This window comes from Lissotriton helveticus, chromosome 1_1 (genome assembly GCF_964261635.1).
Source record: "Lissotriton helveticus chromosome 1_1, aLisHel1.1, whole genome shotgun sequence".
NCBI lineage: Eukaryota > Metazoa > Chordata > Amphibia > Caudata > Salamandridae > Lissotriton > Lissotriton helveticus.
This window is the reverse complement of record NC_136057.1, coordinates 2,074,651,873-2,074,667,200: the sequence shown is the minus strand read 5'-3', so window position 1 is coordinate 2,074,667,200 and position 15,328 is coordinate 2,074,651,873. Positions and strand designations below refer to the sequence as shown.

The 15,328-nt window shown below is 45.9% G+C and overlaps 1 protein-coding gene across 2 annotated transcripts in view; it reads left to right on the top strand.

The window, feature by feature from the left end:
- Positions 1-367: 367 nt before the first annotated feature.
- Positions 368-15,328, top strand: part of LOC144755927 (calcium-activated chloride channel regulator 1-like) — a 368,989-nt gene continuing 354,028 nt past the window's right edge. For both annotated transcript variants that reach the window (XM_078645342.1, XM_078645333.1), the window contains exon 1: positions 368-555. In XM_078645342.1, the coding sequence (XP_078501468.1) occupies positions 400-555 (156 nt within the window). In that variant the 5' untranslated portion in view covers positions 368-399. The remainder of the gene's footprint in view (positions 556-15,328) is intronic.

Genomic DNA, 15,328 nt, shown 5'->3' with positions numbered 1-15,328 from the left:
AGGGTATACGGCTTAAAAAGGATATGACATCGTAGTCATTATATGAATACCTTGTCCCACTATGCAGAAGATTTACAAAGTAACTCTATTTAAGTAGGGTTTCGCAATGTCAATGCTTGCGTAATGGCTTTGTGCTCACACAAGTGGGTGTTTTGGTGTGGTACAGTAAATAGTTTGTTGACTGGAGAGGCGGGGTAGTCAGATCTTCTTATTTTGCAAACTAATAAAGTTAGGATGTGTTCCACGCCATCTTGGCTGACTGTAAAAGGGAGGCGGCTGCAGCAACTCCCTTCACCCGTTCACGCCTCCGCATTACCTGGCTCGACACAAATCCTGAAAGACTGGATTCTTTGCAGCGCATCCTCAGAGGTGCTTGGACGGGATGTAGCAGCCGGGAAAATGATTCCCTTCAAGAGTGTTTACGTTGTCATGCTCCTCAATTTATATATACGGGAGACTACATTGGTGCACCTTATAGATCATGGATATGAAAACGTAGTGATTGCCATCAACCCCCGGATACCGGAAGACCAGACTATTATCAAAAACATTAAGGTAAGGAGGCAGGTGTGATAAACACGTCTTATTTAGATGCAAATTAAAAGATAGAACCACTTGCACACTACGCATTTTGTAATGCCATATATCAACTATCTGGCACACACATGCCACAAGCCTGGTGTTGTGGTCCTCCAAGATGTTGGGAGTAAGGTTATCTTCCTAGAAGATAGTAAAACATGTACAGGGAATTCTTACTTTCAAGAGGCGCAGGTTAGTTATTGTTGTGCTCTTAGAGACCTGCATTCACAGAGCATTTTCTATGAGTTATTTTGGCTTATTCTTTTGAAAGCGAATTGTTCCTGAATGTACCCTGCGATATAGAAAGATTATCCGAGCGTTCTCATCGGTTACTTCAGACGTGTTGTAACTTATTTGTGAATTTGCAGGTGTAAGGCAAGCTTTCTCATGGAAGCAGAAACTTTGCGAATTAAGTTTGGGAGTAAACAAGTATTAGTCCTAGTAAGTTCAACGAATTGAAATAGTACGTCTCTGAGTGATAGAGTCATGCACCTTGATAAAAGAAAATTAGAAAAGAGGTACAAATCATATAGATGTTTTGCAGGCTACTGTAGACATATGACAACAAAAATTTACTACTACTATCATAGTGTTGGAAATTAGGGTGGATGGTAGTCCACTACAGGTAATAATGGCACTATTCTTGTTAGGTCCAGTAAAGGTTTAAGTAATTTAAACTTGAGTTCAACCCCTGGTAGCTATGGTACAAAGCAGACAGGTTTAAATTAAGAAAATGGGTAAAAGATTTAGAAGTACTAAAACAATAGAAAAGTCAAAAACACAATACAGTAGAAATTGCACCCCAGTTAATGTAAACAGAGAATATTTTAATAAACCAATCCAATCCAATCCAATCCAAAATTCTTTATTTCGGCCATATAGACCATAAAAGATGCAGTACAAAACACAATACATACATTTAAAATACAATTTTTTTTTTAAAAAGTACAATATGTAAAAGTCTCTTCTCATCCAGCGAGGAATAGGGAGTGACATGACAGTACCATAGTTCAGAGGGCTGTTTTCTTTCTGATTAGCCATACTGCCATTAGAAATTTGGATAAGGCGAACACAATGTGACCCGAGGTGCTAGTTTTCATTATTCTGAATGCCTGTGTATACTTCCTAAACCCCAGGTTTCTACAGAGCGGCGCTATCCAATATTTTCTGGGTCTATAGTAGGCAGAGCATACAAACATGATGTGGAGGTCATCTTCCTCATAGATGTTACAATATGGACACATTTTGTCACCCCCCTTGGTCCATTTACAAGTAAAAGTTTTGGTAGGGAGTGTACCTAGCCTCCATTTCCTCGCCAGGATAGGAAAGATAAAATCCATAAAAGGTTCAAATACATAAGAATTTTTGGATTCCAGAAATCGCGCAGTAAGGGTGCCGCTATTTTGAGCATTCATCAAAAGTGAAAGGCTCCTGTCTTTGTAGATTTGGGTCAAAGCTTTGCGTGAGATCCTTTGGCAACCTCGCGCGGGATCTTCCCATAGCTCCGACAGGTTCATAGTGAGCAGTTCGTTTTTTACGAAAGCAAGCCAGGGGATTTTACTATTGCGGTTCAGGCTCATGACATGGATAAGGTCCTGCCTGTAGTGGTGTAGTTCGTTTGTGGACCAAAGCCTGTGCCAAAACTTCACTGGCTTTGACACAAGCTCCTCAGCAATAGAGGGGAGACCCATGTCTAATCTCAGTGGCAGGAGTGGCGTGCCTTGTGGAAGACCTAGTAGGTGCCTTAAAAAGCTGTTTTCCACTCTTGCCAAGTCTTTACCTGCTTTATACCCCCATAGCTCACTGCCATACATGGCCGCTGCCTTAGCTTGGGTCCTTTAAGTTTCAAGGGCCGGGCTTATGGGCTTGAAGGTGGAAGTATTTGCCACCTTCAGAATTGCACCCGAGAGCTGGGACAGTTTGACCCTTGATCTAGCTATGTGACGGTCCCATGATAGGTTTTCCTGCAATGTTACCCCCAGATATATGAAGGTAGAAACCCTCTCGAGGCTAACAGTACCCAGGGTGGGATTGGGTCTGGCTTTGTTTGGTGGATTAAAAATCATAAACTTAGTCTTCTCTGTGTTCACCTCCAACCCGTGCTGTCGACAGAAGAGACCAAATCCGTTCAGGATCCTCTGGATCCCCATAGGAGATTTGGAAAGCAGGAGGGTATCATCGGCAAACATAATTGCCGGAACCCTCCTGCCTGCCAAATATGGGGCGTCATTGTCCTTAACATTATCTAGATGTAATATAACGTTATTGATGAAGAGACAGAACAGGGTCGGTGCCAGGACACAGCCCTGCCTCACCCCTCGACGGACGGGGAACCTGGGCGAAAGGTTGCCATCCCTCCCACACCTGACCTGCGCATAGTTGTTCTCATGCAGCCTAGTTATAATGCTAAGTAGCTGGGGGGGTACTCCCAACTTTTCCAAGACCTCCCAAAGTTTCCTGCGCGGGACTAGGTCAAAGGCTGACCTCAAATCCACGAAGACCATGTACAGCCTTCCCCCCTCTAACCTCACCGTCTTCCAGTAAAGGAGGACGAGGCGGAAAATCTGGTCCATGGTCGACGTGTTTTTCCTAAAGCCAGCCTGCAGGGGGCTCATGATATCGTTGTCCTCCACCCAGTCTAACAGATGGTTTAGGATGAGGCGCGCAAAGAGCTTTTGGGGAACATCTATCAGGCTAATCGGCCTGTAATTGGCCGGGAGCAGAGGAGACCCTTTCTTATATATCGGCACAATCTCTGCTCCCAGCCAAGAACAGGGGACTGCCATGCCTTCTAAGATGGCATTAAAAAGGACCCCAAATGTCAGGGTGGTGTCTAAAGAGATCTCCCGGTAGCCTGTCCAGCCCCGGGGCCTTTCCCAACGCTAGGCGCTCCAATGCAGTCACCACCTCACCTAGGGAAAACTCCAGGGCCACATCCGAGGCACCACCTCAACCACCACTCCATCGGGCCATAGAATAGTATTCTGGTAAAGTGCCCCAAAATGGGCCTCCCAGACAGAGGGGGCGATGTTAGGTTCAACTGCTGGTTTAAGTTCCCCCGTCCCGTTATTTACCAGGGCCCAAAATGTCCTGGAATCTTTAGCTTTTAGGGCTTCAGACAAGTCATGCCAGTGATTCCATTCCCACTCTGCCCTTGCATTGGCCAATGCTGATTTGTACTCCCTCCTGAGGTCTACAACCTTACCCTTATCAGAGCCCTCCTTGATGGTAGCAATTAGCTCGGATTTAATTTTCCTACAAGAGGAGGTGTACCAAGTAGGGGTACGAGTCTTTTTCCTTCGTGATTGTACCACCGGATGGAAGACCTCTGCAAGGTCCCTCACTAGTTCCTGATGAATGCTGGCTAATCTCTCATTATAATCCGGGGGTCTTGATTGATTTATGAGAGCATCCACCTCCTTGAACCTGGGGAGTGCTAGGCCATATAACTTGTTTATGGCATCTTCTGTGTTGAGCAGCTTTCCCCATTTAACACGGCGCCTATTTGTAGAGAGAAGCATGTCTCCCTGATCATCACCGCAGGCGGCAGCGGGCGACCCTGCTGGGAGAACGGGATGCTGGATCTCCAATTGGAGAGCATTATGGTCACTATCTGACCTTTGTAACACCCTGAAGTCGAGAACTTTGGGCCACATAGTGATATCTATTAGAATGTAATCCAGCCTTGACTCATGGTCCCTTCTATTGAAAGTACACAACGAGGGGGTATCAGATGGGGTACGCCCATTGCATGCCCTCAATGCGAAGTTCAAGGTAAGGGACGTGAGTTGTACTGCCAGCGGGGACCAAGCTTTGGGGTGAGGTGAAGACGGGGGAGGGACTCCCCAATAATCATCCTCAGCGGTAAGAACACCCTCCTTTAGTCCTTCTAGGGGTTCGAAGTGGCAGTTAAAGTCCCCTCCCATCACTATCTTGTGGTCACCTGACAATTGACCTAGGAAGGAAGACAATTCATCTAAGGTGGGGGATTCATAGGGCGTGGCAACTGGTCGCGAGTAAACATTAACAATGGCCCATGATGTTCCACCAGGCCATGTAAGCAGCACACACTGGATGTCCTGCGAAAATGCATCCATCTTTACCGCCTGACACCCAATGTGACTCGCTACCCAGATCGCCAAGCCTCCCGAAGGCCTCCCCCTACCGTTCCACTTTGCTGGAATTTCGAAAATTTCAAACCCCCTTCTGGTCTGTGGTTCCCTCGCCCATGTCTCCTGGAAAAGGAAGATGTCGCTGCCACTTATCAGGAGATCCCAATCAGGTGTACCTGCCTTATTTGTGATCCCTGCCACGTTCCAGGAGAGAATTCTCAACCCTGGACCTTGTGGGGGTGGTCATGGCCCACCAGAAAGGAATGGTGCTGTAGCTGTGGCGAGGTCAGGGTCTCGCGGGCCATTTGTGGTAGCCAGAGTAATAGACGATACAGCCACCTCCGCTGGTTGCAAATTAGGACCAGTCGGGATGTTGGATGGTGACTCTTCTTGACCCGAGATAATTCCTAGGATGGCCCTTCCTTCTTTGGCCGGATCCTGCACCCTATTATCAGTAACGGGAACAGCTCTCACTTCCCCCCTACCTGGGACCCCGAAAGCCGATTTTTCTGGAGACTGCTGTATAACCCCCCTTTGTGGTCAATCCACCTGGTCAAGCCAGGAAAATCTATTCTGGTGGATAAAATTACCAGGAACGGGAAATACATTGTGCTTGGGCCTGTATCGTGAGCCATCTACAGCAAAGCCCACTCTAGTCCAACCCTGTTCCCTCCCCACCTCAGGGTTACAAACATTAGGATAGAAGTGTGAGAGAGACACTAATTCAATGGTGGACTTATCAGGCCTTTCAAGCCAATTACAAATATATGGGGCAACCTGTGGGCTTTTAAAGCTGACAATAATGCAGTCCCCTGCCCTGTTCTTAGGAGTAAAACCAATCCATGGAATCCTTCTGACCATCAAAACATCACCTTTTAGGTTCGGAGGGAGGGGCCTGTTGGTATTAAGCCAACTAATTACCTTATTACGCAGCGAGTCCTGCGGCTCCCTTGCGTCACCAGTGAGCTCAGGCACTCCCACCATAATCGCCGTGTATGCCACTGCCTCGGGGGGCAGATTGACCGCCCTGCGCCTAGCATTAGGGCTAATAGGGCGGCCAATGTGACCGTTGGCAGTGCTCTCCTCTCTCGTTTGTTGGGAGGGTGCAGGTTGCTTAGACCTTCTAGGAGCAGGAACAGGAGGCCTTGACGTTTGGGATGACGATGGGTGCGATTGGGGGGCAGAAACACTATTGTTGCTGTGCAAGTCCCCTTGCTGGACTGATGCCACGTTTGGGGCCTGGGTAGTCATTACTGGAATCGGAGGTCTATTCCCAGCAGTCTCCCGGGGGGCTCTTTGAACATTTGGACCCAGACCAGGACTGTTTCTTTTTTGAGTATTTTCTACAGCCATCAGTCTAGCCTCTATAGAGTCCAGTTTTACAGACAAAGGGTTCAATAAGTTCTTAAAAATGTCCGCAAGTGAACTGATGAGCAAGTCTGTGTTGTTGAGAGGGGCCCCACCGAATATGAATGGCCCTGAACACACTGGTATGGCTGTAGTTGGTGGAGGGCCAGGGTGTTCCGACCTGTTTCCTGGGGAAATGACCTGAGACGAGGCCGAGATGTCTGTACTAACATCCAGGTTTTGCTTGGTTGAGTCGACTTTGGCCCTCTTTGCCCCTTTTGACTTCCTTGACCTTTTCCTTTTCGATGGTTGATCCCCTCTGCTACTTGCGGGTTCTGTTAGAACTACAGCCTGGCCCACATCCTGCCACTCAGTTTCCATGCAATCCGCATTAGAGGAGGGATCTACAGCCCCGGAGAGGTGTAGTGAGTCTCTGTCCCTCTGGTGGTTTAACGGGGTCCTCAGTTGTTGTAGGACTGACTCAATAGTCTGGTCAATACTATCCAAGAGTGACTGGTGGGTAGCATCCAGAAGTAGTGGGGTACTGGCATCAATTGAAGAATCCGGGGAGTCCAGTAACAAGTTTTCTGAGCCCACCTCGGGGTGAATGTCTAGCACTGGTTGTCCTTTATTGGCCAGAGCACTGGCCTTGGGGAAAATTTTTTCCAATGTGCTAGAACACTGTTGAACAGCCTTGCTCCTGGAGACCCTGGTAGCCATATTGCAATGGGATGCACAGGGGCCGCAAGCTTGAGGAGTGAAAGGTATTTTATCGGAGCACGGCGTCAGAGGGGTAGCCCGGTCCGGTCTCTACCGGCCTCTAACGGCCTAGAACGGCCCGCCCTTTGCCCGGGCTTAGCCCGGCGATCGCCCGCGCGCGTCCCGCGGTGCGCGTGTGATGGAATGAAGATGTAGTTGATTGGGACTAAGAGGCGCGGCCAGCCGGGAAGAGTCCGAGGTGCGGCGTCTCAGCAGCCGCTGGGATACCTGGGACTCGCAGTCCCGCTGCGCCGTTAGCAAGCGTCCACGTCCCTCTTCTGGTCGGTTAATATCCCCACTGCAGCCTCCTGGGCAGACAAGCAATCCGCTGGTGATCCAAGCCTACGAGCGGCAAAGTCAAAAACACAATACAGTAGAAATTGCACCCCAGTTAATGTAAACAGAGAATATTTTAATAAACAAAATTAAACCAAAACAGCAAACATCTGATAGTTGGAACCAAAGAATTGAATTTTTAAAGTTTTAAATAAACATAGGGACAACTAGTTAAGCAAGACCGGGCCAAAGGTATGTTTTAAGGCTCACCACGATTGAGCAGGGGTCGGATACGAGGACCAAGTTGATCTCAGTCATAGAGTTACCTTTGAACTTAGACATTTTCTCAAAAATTGGAATCCTTTGCAAGACAAGAGATCTGAAGATGGGCTCGTCGACGACAGGTTGACAAAGGATGAAGCCTCGGTGAAGTCATCGATGAAGGTGGAAAAAGCTCAGGATGGGAAAAGTCTGGATTTCCCACCCAGGAAGCTGTCAACGTCGATTGGATGCTGCTTGGCATTGGGCTCAGTGAAGATTTCTACCTTCGGACTTAAACTATTTTCTGGAAGTCTGCTTTCTTCAGCATGGCAAGGCTGCAGTCTGTAGCTGTAGAGGGTTCAACATCGTAGGATAATGGTCAATATCGGGCCCACTGAATAGGATTTGCTGCTTTGGAGAAGTCCCAGCATTCAGGTTTGGGCAGGAAGAGTACACCCTGATATAATTCAAATGTTCTAAGACCTCAGGAATAGCGCTTGAGGTCAGGGTTCACTGCAAAGGAAGCCACCAGCAGTGTCTTGGGCAGATCGAGTGGAAACTGGTCTACTAGACTCTTTCAGGAAAGAGGCCTTGGAGCTTTTGTGTCCCTGTAGCTTAATAGGAGGACACTCAACCGACCCTTGGAGTCCAACACTTTGTCCTGGGCACAAGTAGGATTAGTTCCAGCCCTTAGGATTCTCCTCACACGTGTCAGCCGCAGGTGCAGTCCTTCTTCTATCTTCCACATGTCCAGTAGTGTTCTGAAGAGGGTGCCAAGGGGTGTCACATTTAAGCCTAGCACTACCCTGTGGGCGGGGGTGACTCTTGGCCCCTCCATTAGGAGGGGCCAAGAAAAAAGGAAAAAAGGTTCCATGGGTAACCCTACGAACTTTTCCCTCAGTTCCTGTGTTCCTTACTACAAACAATCTCAATCTTGTTTCTGGGCCACTCTCTGTTGTCTGCCTGTCTTGTGCCAACTTGTTTTGTTCTTTTGCCACTCTCATTGTCCACTTCTCTTGTGCTCTTTTGCTTTGTTTTGTGCTACAGTTGTCAGTTCCTGTGCTATCTCAGTTTTGTTTTTTGTGACGCTGTTTGTTGTGGGCCTCTCATTTGCCTGCTTGTTTTATTTGTGCCTGTTGGGTGCCTTTAGCCTGTTGTTGTGCAAGCTGTGCCCCGTGCCCACTTCTTTTCACGATCTCCCTCCTCCCCATCGCTTGGATGACACTTTTTCCTGCTCGCTGCGACCTCCCTTCAGGACCTAGTTAATGGCAGCTGCAGCATGCACCAGCCATTAAGTAGATGACAGCCCAGCTCCCCTGCACTTACCTGTGGCCAGTCTTCCGAACGGTTAAGGCCCTCTGGACTCACCACTTAGAAGACCCCCCTCACTACTCTTCCTCCATCTCAGGTTCTCTCTTTCACCCTTCTGTCACCATCTCATGCTCCTTGCACCTCAATCTATCCCCACTTGTGTTTTGTATGACATCCTCTGTTGTCTATCTCCTTTGTGGCACCTTGTTTTGCTTCTGAGCCTCTCTCTGTTGTCTGTTCATGTGCTGCCTGATTTTCGTGTTTGTCGCCTCTTGTCAGCATGGGCTTTCATCTTTTTTTCTTAACAAAGTCATTTATTTGGGCTGTGTTATCACCTCCTTCTCTTTTGTTGGTCCTTTGAGGTAACTTGGTTGTCATTGCTCTTTCAAACATCAAAGTTGAAGGTCGTTCGCCCGTGGTCGAGTGAGGTGTTGAACAATAGGCTCGTAAGGTGGAATTCAACACAGTTTGCAAATTGAACTTCCGAAGAGTTACACAGTATACTGTTTTTCTTTCCATAATCATAAAACGCTCACAAAGTGCTTCACAAAAGTGTGCTCTCCTGAACCTTTATGTTCCGATGTTCCAGAAAATCAGTGAACTCTCTCTTGAATGGTGGGCCATTATTCGACTTCAAAAAGCGGGAACGCCCCAAGTTGCAAAACTGCTGTCAAGTCTCTCAATGACTTGCTTATGAGTTATGGATGAGAGATCCTCTATTAACGGAATTTGAGAGTACTCATCCACCTTTATCATCAAATGATGTCCATTGTCAAGTGGATTAAAGAAATCAATGGATATTCTCTCTGATGCACGATTAGGAAGTTCTGACATGCTAAGAGTATGTTGAGTAATGTTCATAGAGAGGCAGTTACATAGATGACAGGCCTTGAGTTCCTGTCTAACCGTATAATCTCAATATGGAAACCAGACTCAATCTGGTAGAGCTCTATTGGTGTCAACAATATCACTATGTCCTTCATAGGCCACTTCAATTATCTTCTGTTTAAACTCTCCGGAATTAGGATCCTTGAGCCTTGCAGCATAATTCTTTCCTGAGTTATAGATAGTTCATCTTTAAGGTTTTTGTACTTTAGGTTTTCACTATGAATGTGAGAGTTCGAGCGTGTTGGTTCCATGACTGATGTGTAATTATATCTTTCAATTTCAGCATGTCACTATCATGGCTCATGGCAATGATGATCTGGGCTAACAGTATTGCAGCTGGCGTATTTGACTTTACAATGAAAGTAATATAGGCTTCAGCCGTCTTGGATAGAGTACCTAGACCTTGTATAGTCACTCTGCTAAAGTAGTCAGCAGGGTTTTGATCCTTCCCTGGATGATGTACAATGGTGTAATCATACTCTTGTAATCGGAGACTCCACCATTAAATGTGAGGAGGCATCTTGGCTTTTAAATTGCCAAAGATAAACACTAAAGCGTGATGGTCAGTTACCAGGATAAAAGGCTTTCCATACAGAAAGACATGGAAATGTTCACAAGTCCACACCATAGACATATTTTTTTTTGGGTTGAGAGTAAGGCAGGCACAGGCAAGTCGCTCCCCACGTCGCGCACCTCCACTTGCCTGTGCCCGTGCTCAGTGCTCAGCTTCTGCCCCCGCTGACTGCAGTTCGAGGCCCGCTGTAGGTTGCTTCTGGTCTTCTGACCTTCACTTTGTTTCACTGTTTTCTGCCATTTGATCTGTATTGCGCTGTATTATTGATCCCTGTACTTGTTCTTGTTTTTCCCTCTGTGCCCGCTTGCCTTCTGTTTCCCTTTTTTCTGCTGTTTACCACTCCTGTTTTCCCACCACTGCGCCCGCTGCGGCCCTGACCCCCCCGCTCTCCTATTCGCCCTCTCCACCTCCCCTTCTTATGGCACCCACGCCGCTGGTTTGCCAAAGGCAAGCCCGTCTGCGCCTGGAACGCGCCCAGCGGCAGAACCCCTGGCCCCCACGAATGCCACGACGTCCAACTCCGCTACAACTCCAGCACCCTCAACGCCGGACGATCACGCACCTGCTGCCTGGCCGCCCGAAGCGCACACAAGGACCCTTCTCCTGCCGGATCTGCAGCTACACCAGCATCCGACCTGCAAACGCACCGATCAGGAAAGAACCCAACTACCTCAGTTGCATCCTTCTCAACACCCGCTCCGCCCGCAAACACGCCATTGAACTCTGGGACCTACTTGACGCAACCTCCCCAGACGTCGCCTTCCTGACGGAAACCTCGATGAACCCCTCCTTGGCACCCGACATCGCATAGCCATCCCGGAAGGCTACAAGATCACCCGCAGGGACTGCACCAACGGAGTAGGAGGAGAAATTGCCATCGTTCACAGGAACACCCTCAGAGTCTCGAACAGCACCGGTGACACCGTCAACACCGCGGAACACCTGCACTTCCAGATCCACACCGACCCCAACACCACCCTTAATGGAACCCTCATCTACAGACCCCCCGGACCCCAACCACAGTTCAGCGACTCCATCGCCGACTTCATCAGCACACACGCCCTCGCCTCCACGGACTACATCCTCCTCGGGGACCTAAACTTCCACCTCGAGAACAACAACAACACCAACTCCACCACCCTGATCGACGACCTAGGCAATCTCGGACTCAGACAACTGGTCACAACACTCACCCACTCAGCAGGCCACACGCTCGACCCCATCTTCTCCGCATGCCCCCTCATCTCCTTCAACCACACCACCGAACTCTACTGGACCGACCATCGCTTCATCCACTTTACCTTCCAGGAACCCACCACGCACCACCGCTCCCAACAGATGCCTCACCCGCCACTGGAGCAAAGTCACTGAAGACCAGGTATTCACCACCCTCGCCCAGAGGCCACCGACGCTGACACCACCGCCCGTAACCTCAGACAGTGGACCGAGACTGCACCAACACCCTTGCCCCGTTCAAGAAAAGCCTTGAGGGGAATCAGCATTAGCCGGTGCTTGCAGTATGGGAGAACCCCATTGCGTTGGACCAGTTCAACCCTCAATATTGCCCTGCTTATGTAAGAATTCAAGTTCTTCTTCAACAGCTTCTTGTGAATGAAAAGAAACGTGTATATGTCTCTGAGCAACAAGGCGGACATCGTTATTAATGTGTAACTTTACTTTCATAGTCTTTAGCCTTCCCAAATTAGGAAACAATGAAGGAAATTGACTTTGTGGTGAGCATTCAGGTTGTAATTCACAGAAATCAGTCCCATTTCAGCAGCGCTACTGAAACTGAGCAGGCAGGCACTTGCTACTGTACCTTGGAGCAAATGGTTGGGTGCTTGCACCTTTGTTTTCCTGTGTTCCAATGTTGGTACAAATGAACCTTGACCTTTTATGGACGTTAATGCAGCCAAGGGTACACTTTGGTTTTCGATGGTGTAAGTCGATGTAAGGGAGTCAATTAATTATATTTCTCTTCAGGTATTATATTTATCAATGTGCTACTTTCGATGATGAAAGGTATAGAGCTGTCATTTATTTTTAATGCCATTTTCGGACAGTGTTTGTATGATGTTGGTGCTTTGTCATGTCGACTTTTCTTTGGCTGACATAATCCGCGCATACAGCCAGTCTGACATGCGCTCTTTTCTCTGAGGTCAACATTGACATGGAACAACCGTCTTCCTCACTTTCACTATTTACTGAGGCAGACAAGCTGTTTGATGATGATTTAGATAACAATCAACTTAGTTCAGTGTCAATTTGCATAAATTGATGTCACTACTTGGTCTTGTGGGGTCCAACGTTGCCTCTAGAATGTTCTGGCAGCCATTTTGTCATCGCGTCATGACGCACTTGTTTTTCCTTCACTTTACAAACTGTTGCATAAATATTCCCTTTCCCAAAGCCTTTACATATCTGTCCAATGGCAGGACATTTACCTTCATGTGGAAATGAAAATCCACATCTAAAACATAACTTCTTTTCACTAGTAGGCAGCACTTTGCCCATCAGTCTTTTGCTTTGGCTTACTTTTTAGGCTCATGACTCATTCACTCTGGGCACCTCTGGCTTCCACGTCAGTGGCTTGTCTTTCAACATGCTCCTCAGCTCTACCAGCCATCAACACTTGCTCTAGACTAAGTTTCTCTCAGCATTCATTGTCTGGATAAATCTGACAAGCATCCATCAATAACTCTGAGTTGCAGAGCTTCATCATCATTCAATTCATTTAACTTACAGTGTTTGAAGAATGTTCCCAAATTTGGCACAGCACCACTTGCACAGTAAGTCCAATAAAAAAATATCAATTAAAGTCCTTATTGAGACGCTGAATTTTGGTGTATATTTAAATGCTATTTAATTTTCTTTAGATTTATATACCACAGCCAGCAGACGCGTTTCCTTCTGTACAACATAACTTCTTCAGGGCTGTAATGTTAAAACACATACAAAAGACAATATGTAACACACATCAAGACAATAATGCACATCAATAAATATATATCTATATATGTACACACATAAAAAAAATAGATACAAAAAGATATACACACATATATATGTACAAAATATACATAAAACACCATGTTCCATGTTGACCCATTCTCGGGCCATTGCATATATATAGGCATCATGTACTCCTCATTTATGTTGTACATTTTCATTTTCATAAGCCTATATATCTTCAGTACTAATCCTAATTTTTTAACCATTCTTACCCAATATTCATGTCATAATAACATCAATGTAGAATTAACTCCTATGTTAAGGCATAGACCATACTGTCAACAAATCATGTCTAGACACAACAACAACCACCTAAGGGCCACAAGTCTCAAATATTCACTAATTCCAGGTCAACAATTGCACATCTCCTATGTATACGAGGTCATCATAATTAGCATTATTACGCATAGTCGCTAATAGGGTGTATTCACCAAGGCGCCCGTCCTAACTCCTATAACAACAGCACTAAAGATATAAAAAATTATAGAATATGTATGCAACATACCATTCTTGTTCCCTACTAGGTTGTGTCGGTATCCTCTTAACATTAGACCTAATTATTCCTTTCAGTTGTTCGGCGTGGGTCAAAATGATAAAAATCCTAGATCAAAGTAGCTAGGTATCCGTTTTATCCACTAGATTATTGCAAACTGGAAAGAAGAACGAAAACAGAAGGAATGAGGGTAGCGGAGAGCCTTTTAAATGCGAGATATACATGGAGAGCATATTAAAATGGCAATATTAGAAAACATCCATGGGCATCATATCTTAAAAAGACGAACATACCTTGAGTATTTAATAACATCCTCAAGAGTCAGTCTTCCATATTAATTTCTGCAAAATGAAGGATGTGCTATTCCATGTCCAAATATTTCTTCCCCGAGATCATTCACCTATTGCAAAAGTAAAAAAGTAAAGGAGTAGTGCAAGATAGTCATATCCGTAATCCATAGATCTCTCTAAATATTGTACCATGTGTGCCAAATTAATGACAAAATGCGCATGAAAGATCCAATTCCAAAAAATAGCGCGTGCATAAAACTTGCTATTTTTAAACATTTATACTCGGCAACTAAGAAACACCTAATGACCAGTAAATCCAAAGGAAGAGAAAATAGTCTACACTATGCATATATATCACAACTATATTAACAGAACCCCCTAAATGTATAGATACTGTCCTCGATTATAATAAATAATGCAATGCCATTGTGCCGTGAAAGGTCCCCATTAGTCCCCCTTGAGTGTTTTAACCAAAAGCAAGTCCCCCAATCACTGTTGGCATTTATTATCGATTTACAATCCAGCCATTCTGGAACTAATTCTCTTGACAAAGTCAAAAGCGGTTAGTAGTCCGCGTATCATTCCTATATGTTTGAATTAGAACTCAGTAACGGCGATATGCACCTAAGTTGTGCAAACATTAATCAACACATCGAGGCCAATCTTCCTACCTCATGTATGGGTCAGATCTGCCCAAACGCCAAACCTCCGGCTCTTCGAAAAACCCGCCAACGCTGTAACGCGGAAGTCAAGACAGAAGCTGAGTAATATGCCACGTCGCAGCCCCTCGTGACACTTACAAGTCACGTGAATCCCAACGCTGTTTTTAGATAAACACTTCTGCGTGTAGTAATTTGCGCTGCCATCTTGACCAACACCTACTCGGCATATTTTATCGATGCCGACCACTGTAAGAACAATAGTATTTGCACAAAAAATTAAACATGAATTATGTTGGTGGTTCAGAACATGTAAAAAAGTAAGTAAATCAAAATGTAAAAGCCAAGTAATGCCGTTCCTAGTATTTGAATGAGCGCATACGAAAAATCACACAGTAACAATTTTCCAAACACTAAAATTCCCAAAGATTGTATATATATGCAAGGAGATATAAAAGTGTTGAAAGGATGCTAGAAGTATATATTCATACAGCTTCCCCAAAAAAACGAACTGGATATTATACCGCATTTACAGGTCACGTGAATCTCGATGTGACCCTTTATTAAATCCTTAAGCGTGTAACCAATGGCGCGGCCATCTTGGCCAACGCCAACTCAACACATTATTAGGATATTAGTATTAGCAAAATGTATTATGCATAGATTATGTCGGTAGTTTGGAACGTGTAGGCAGACGAATAAATCAAAATATAAAGACCAACAAATGCTGTGCCTAGAACCTGAGCAGACACATAGGAAAAGCCACC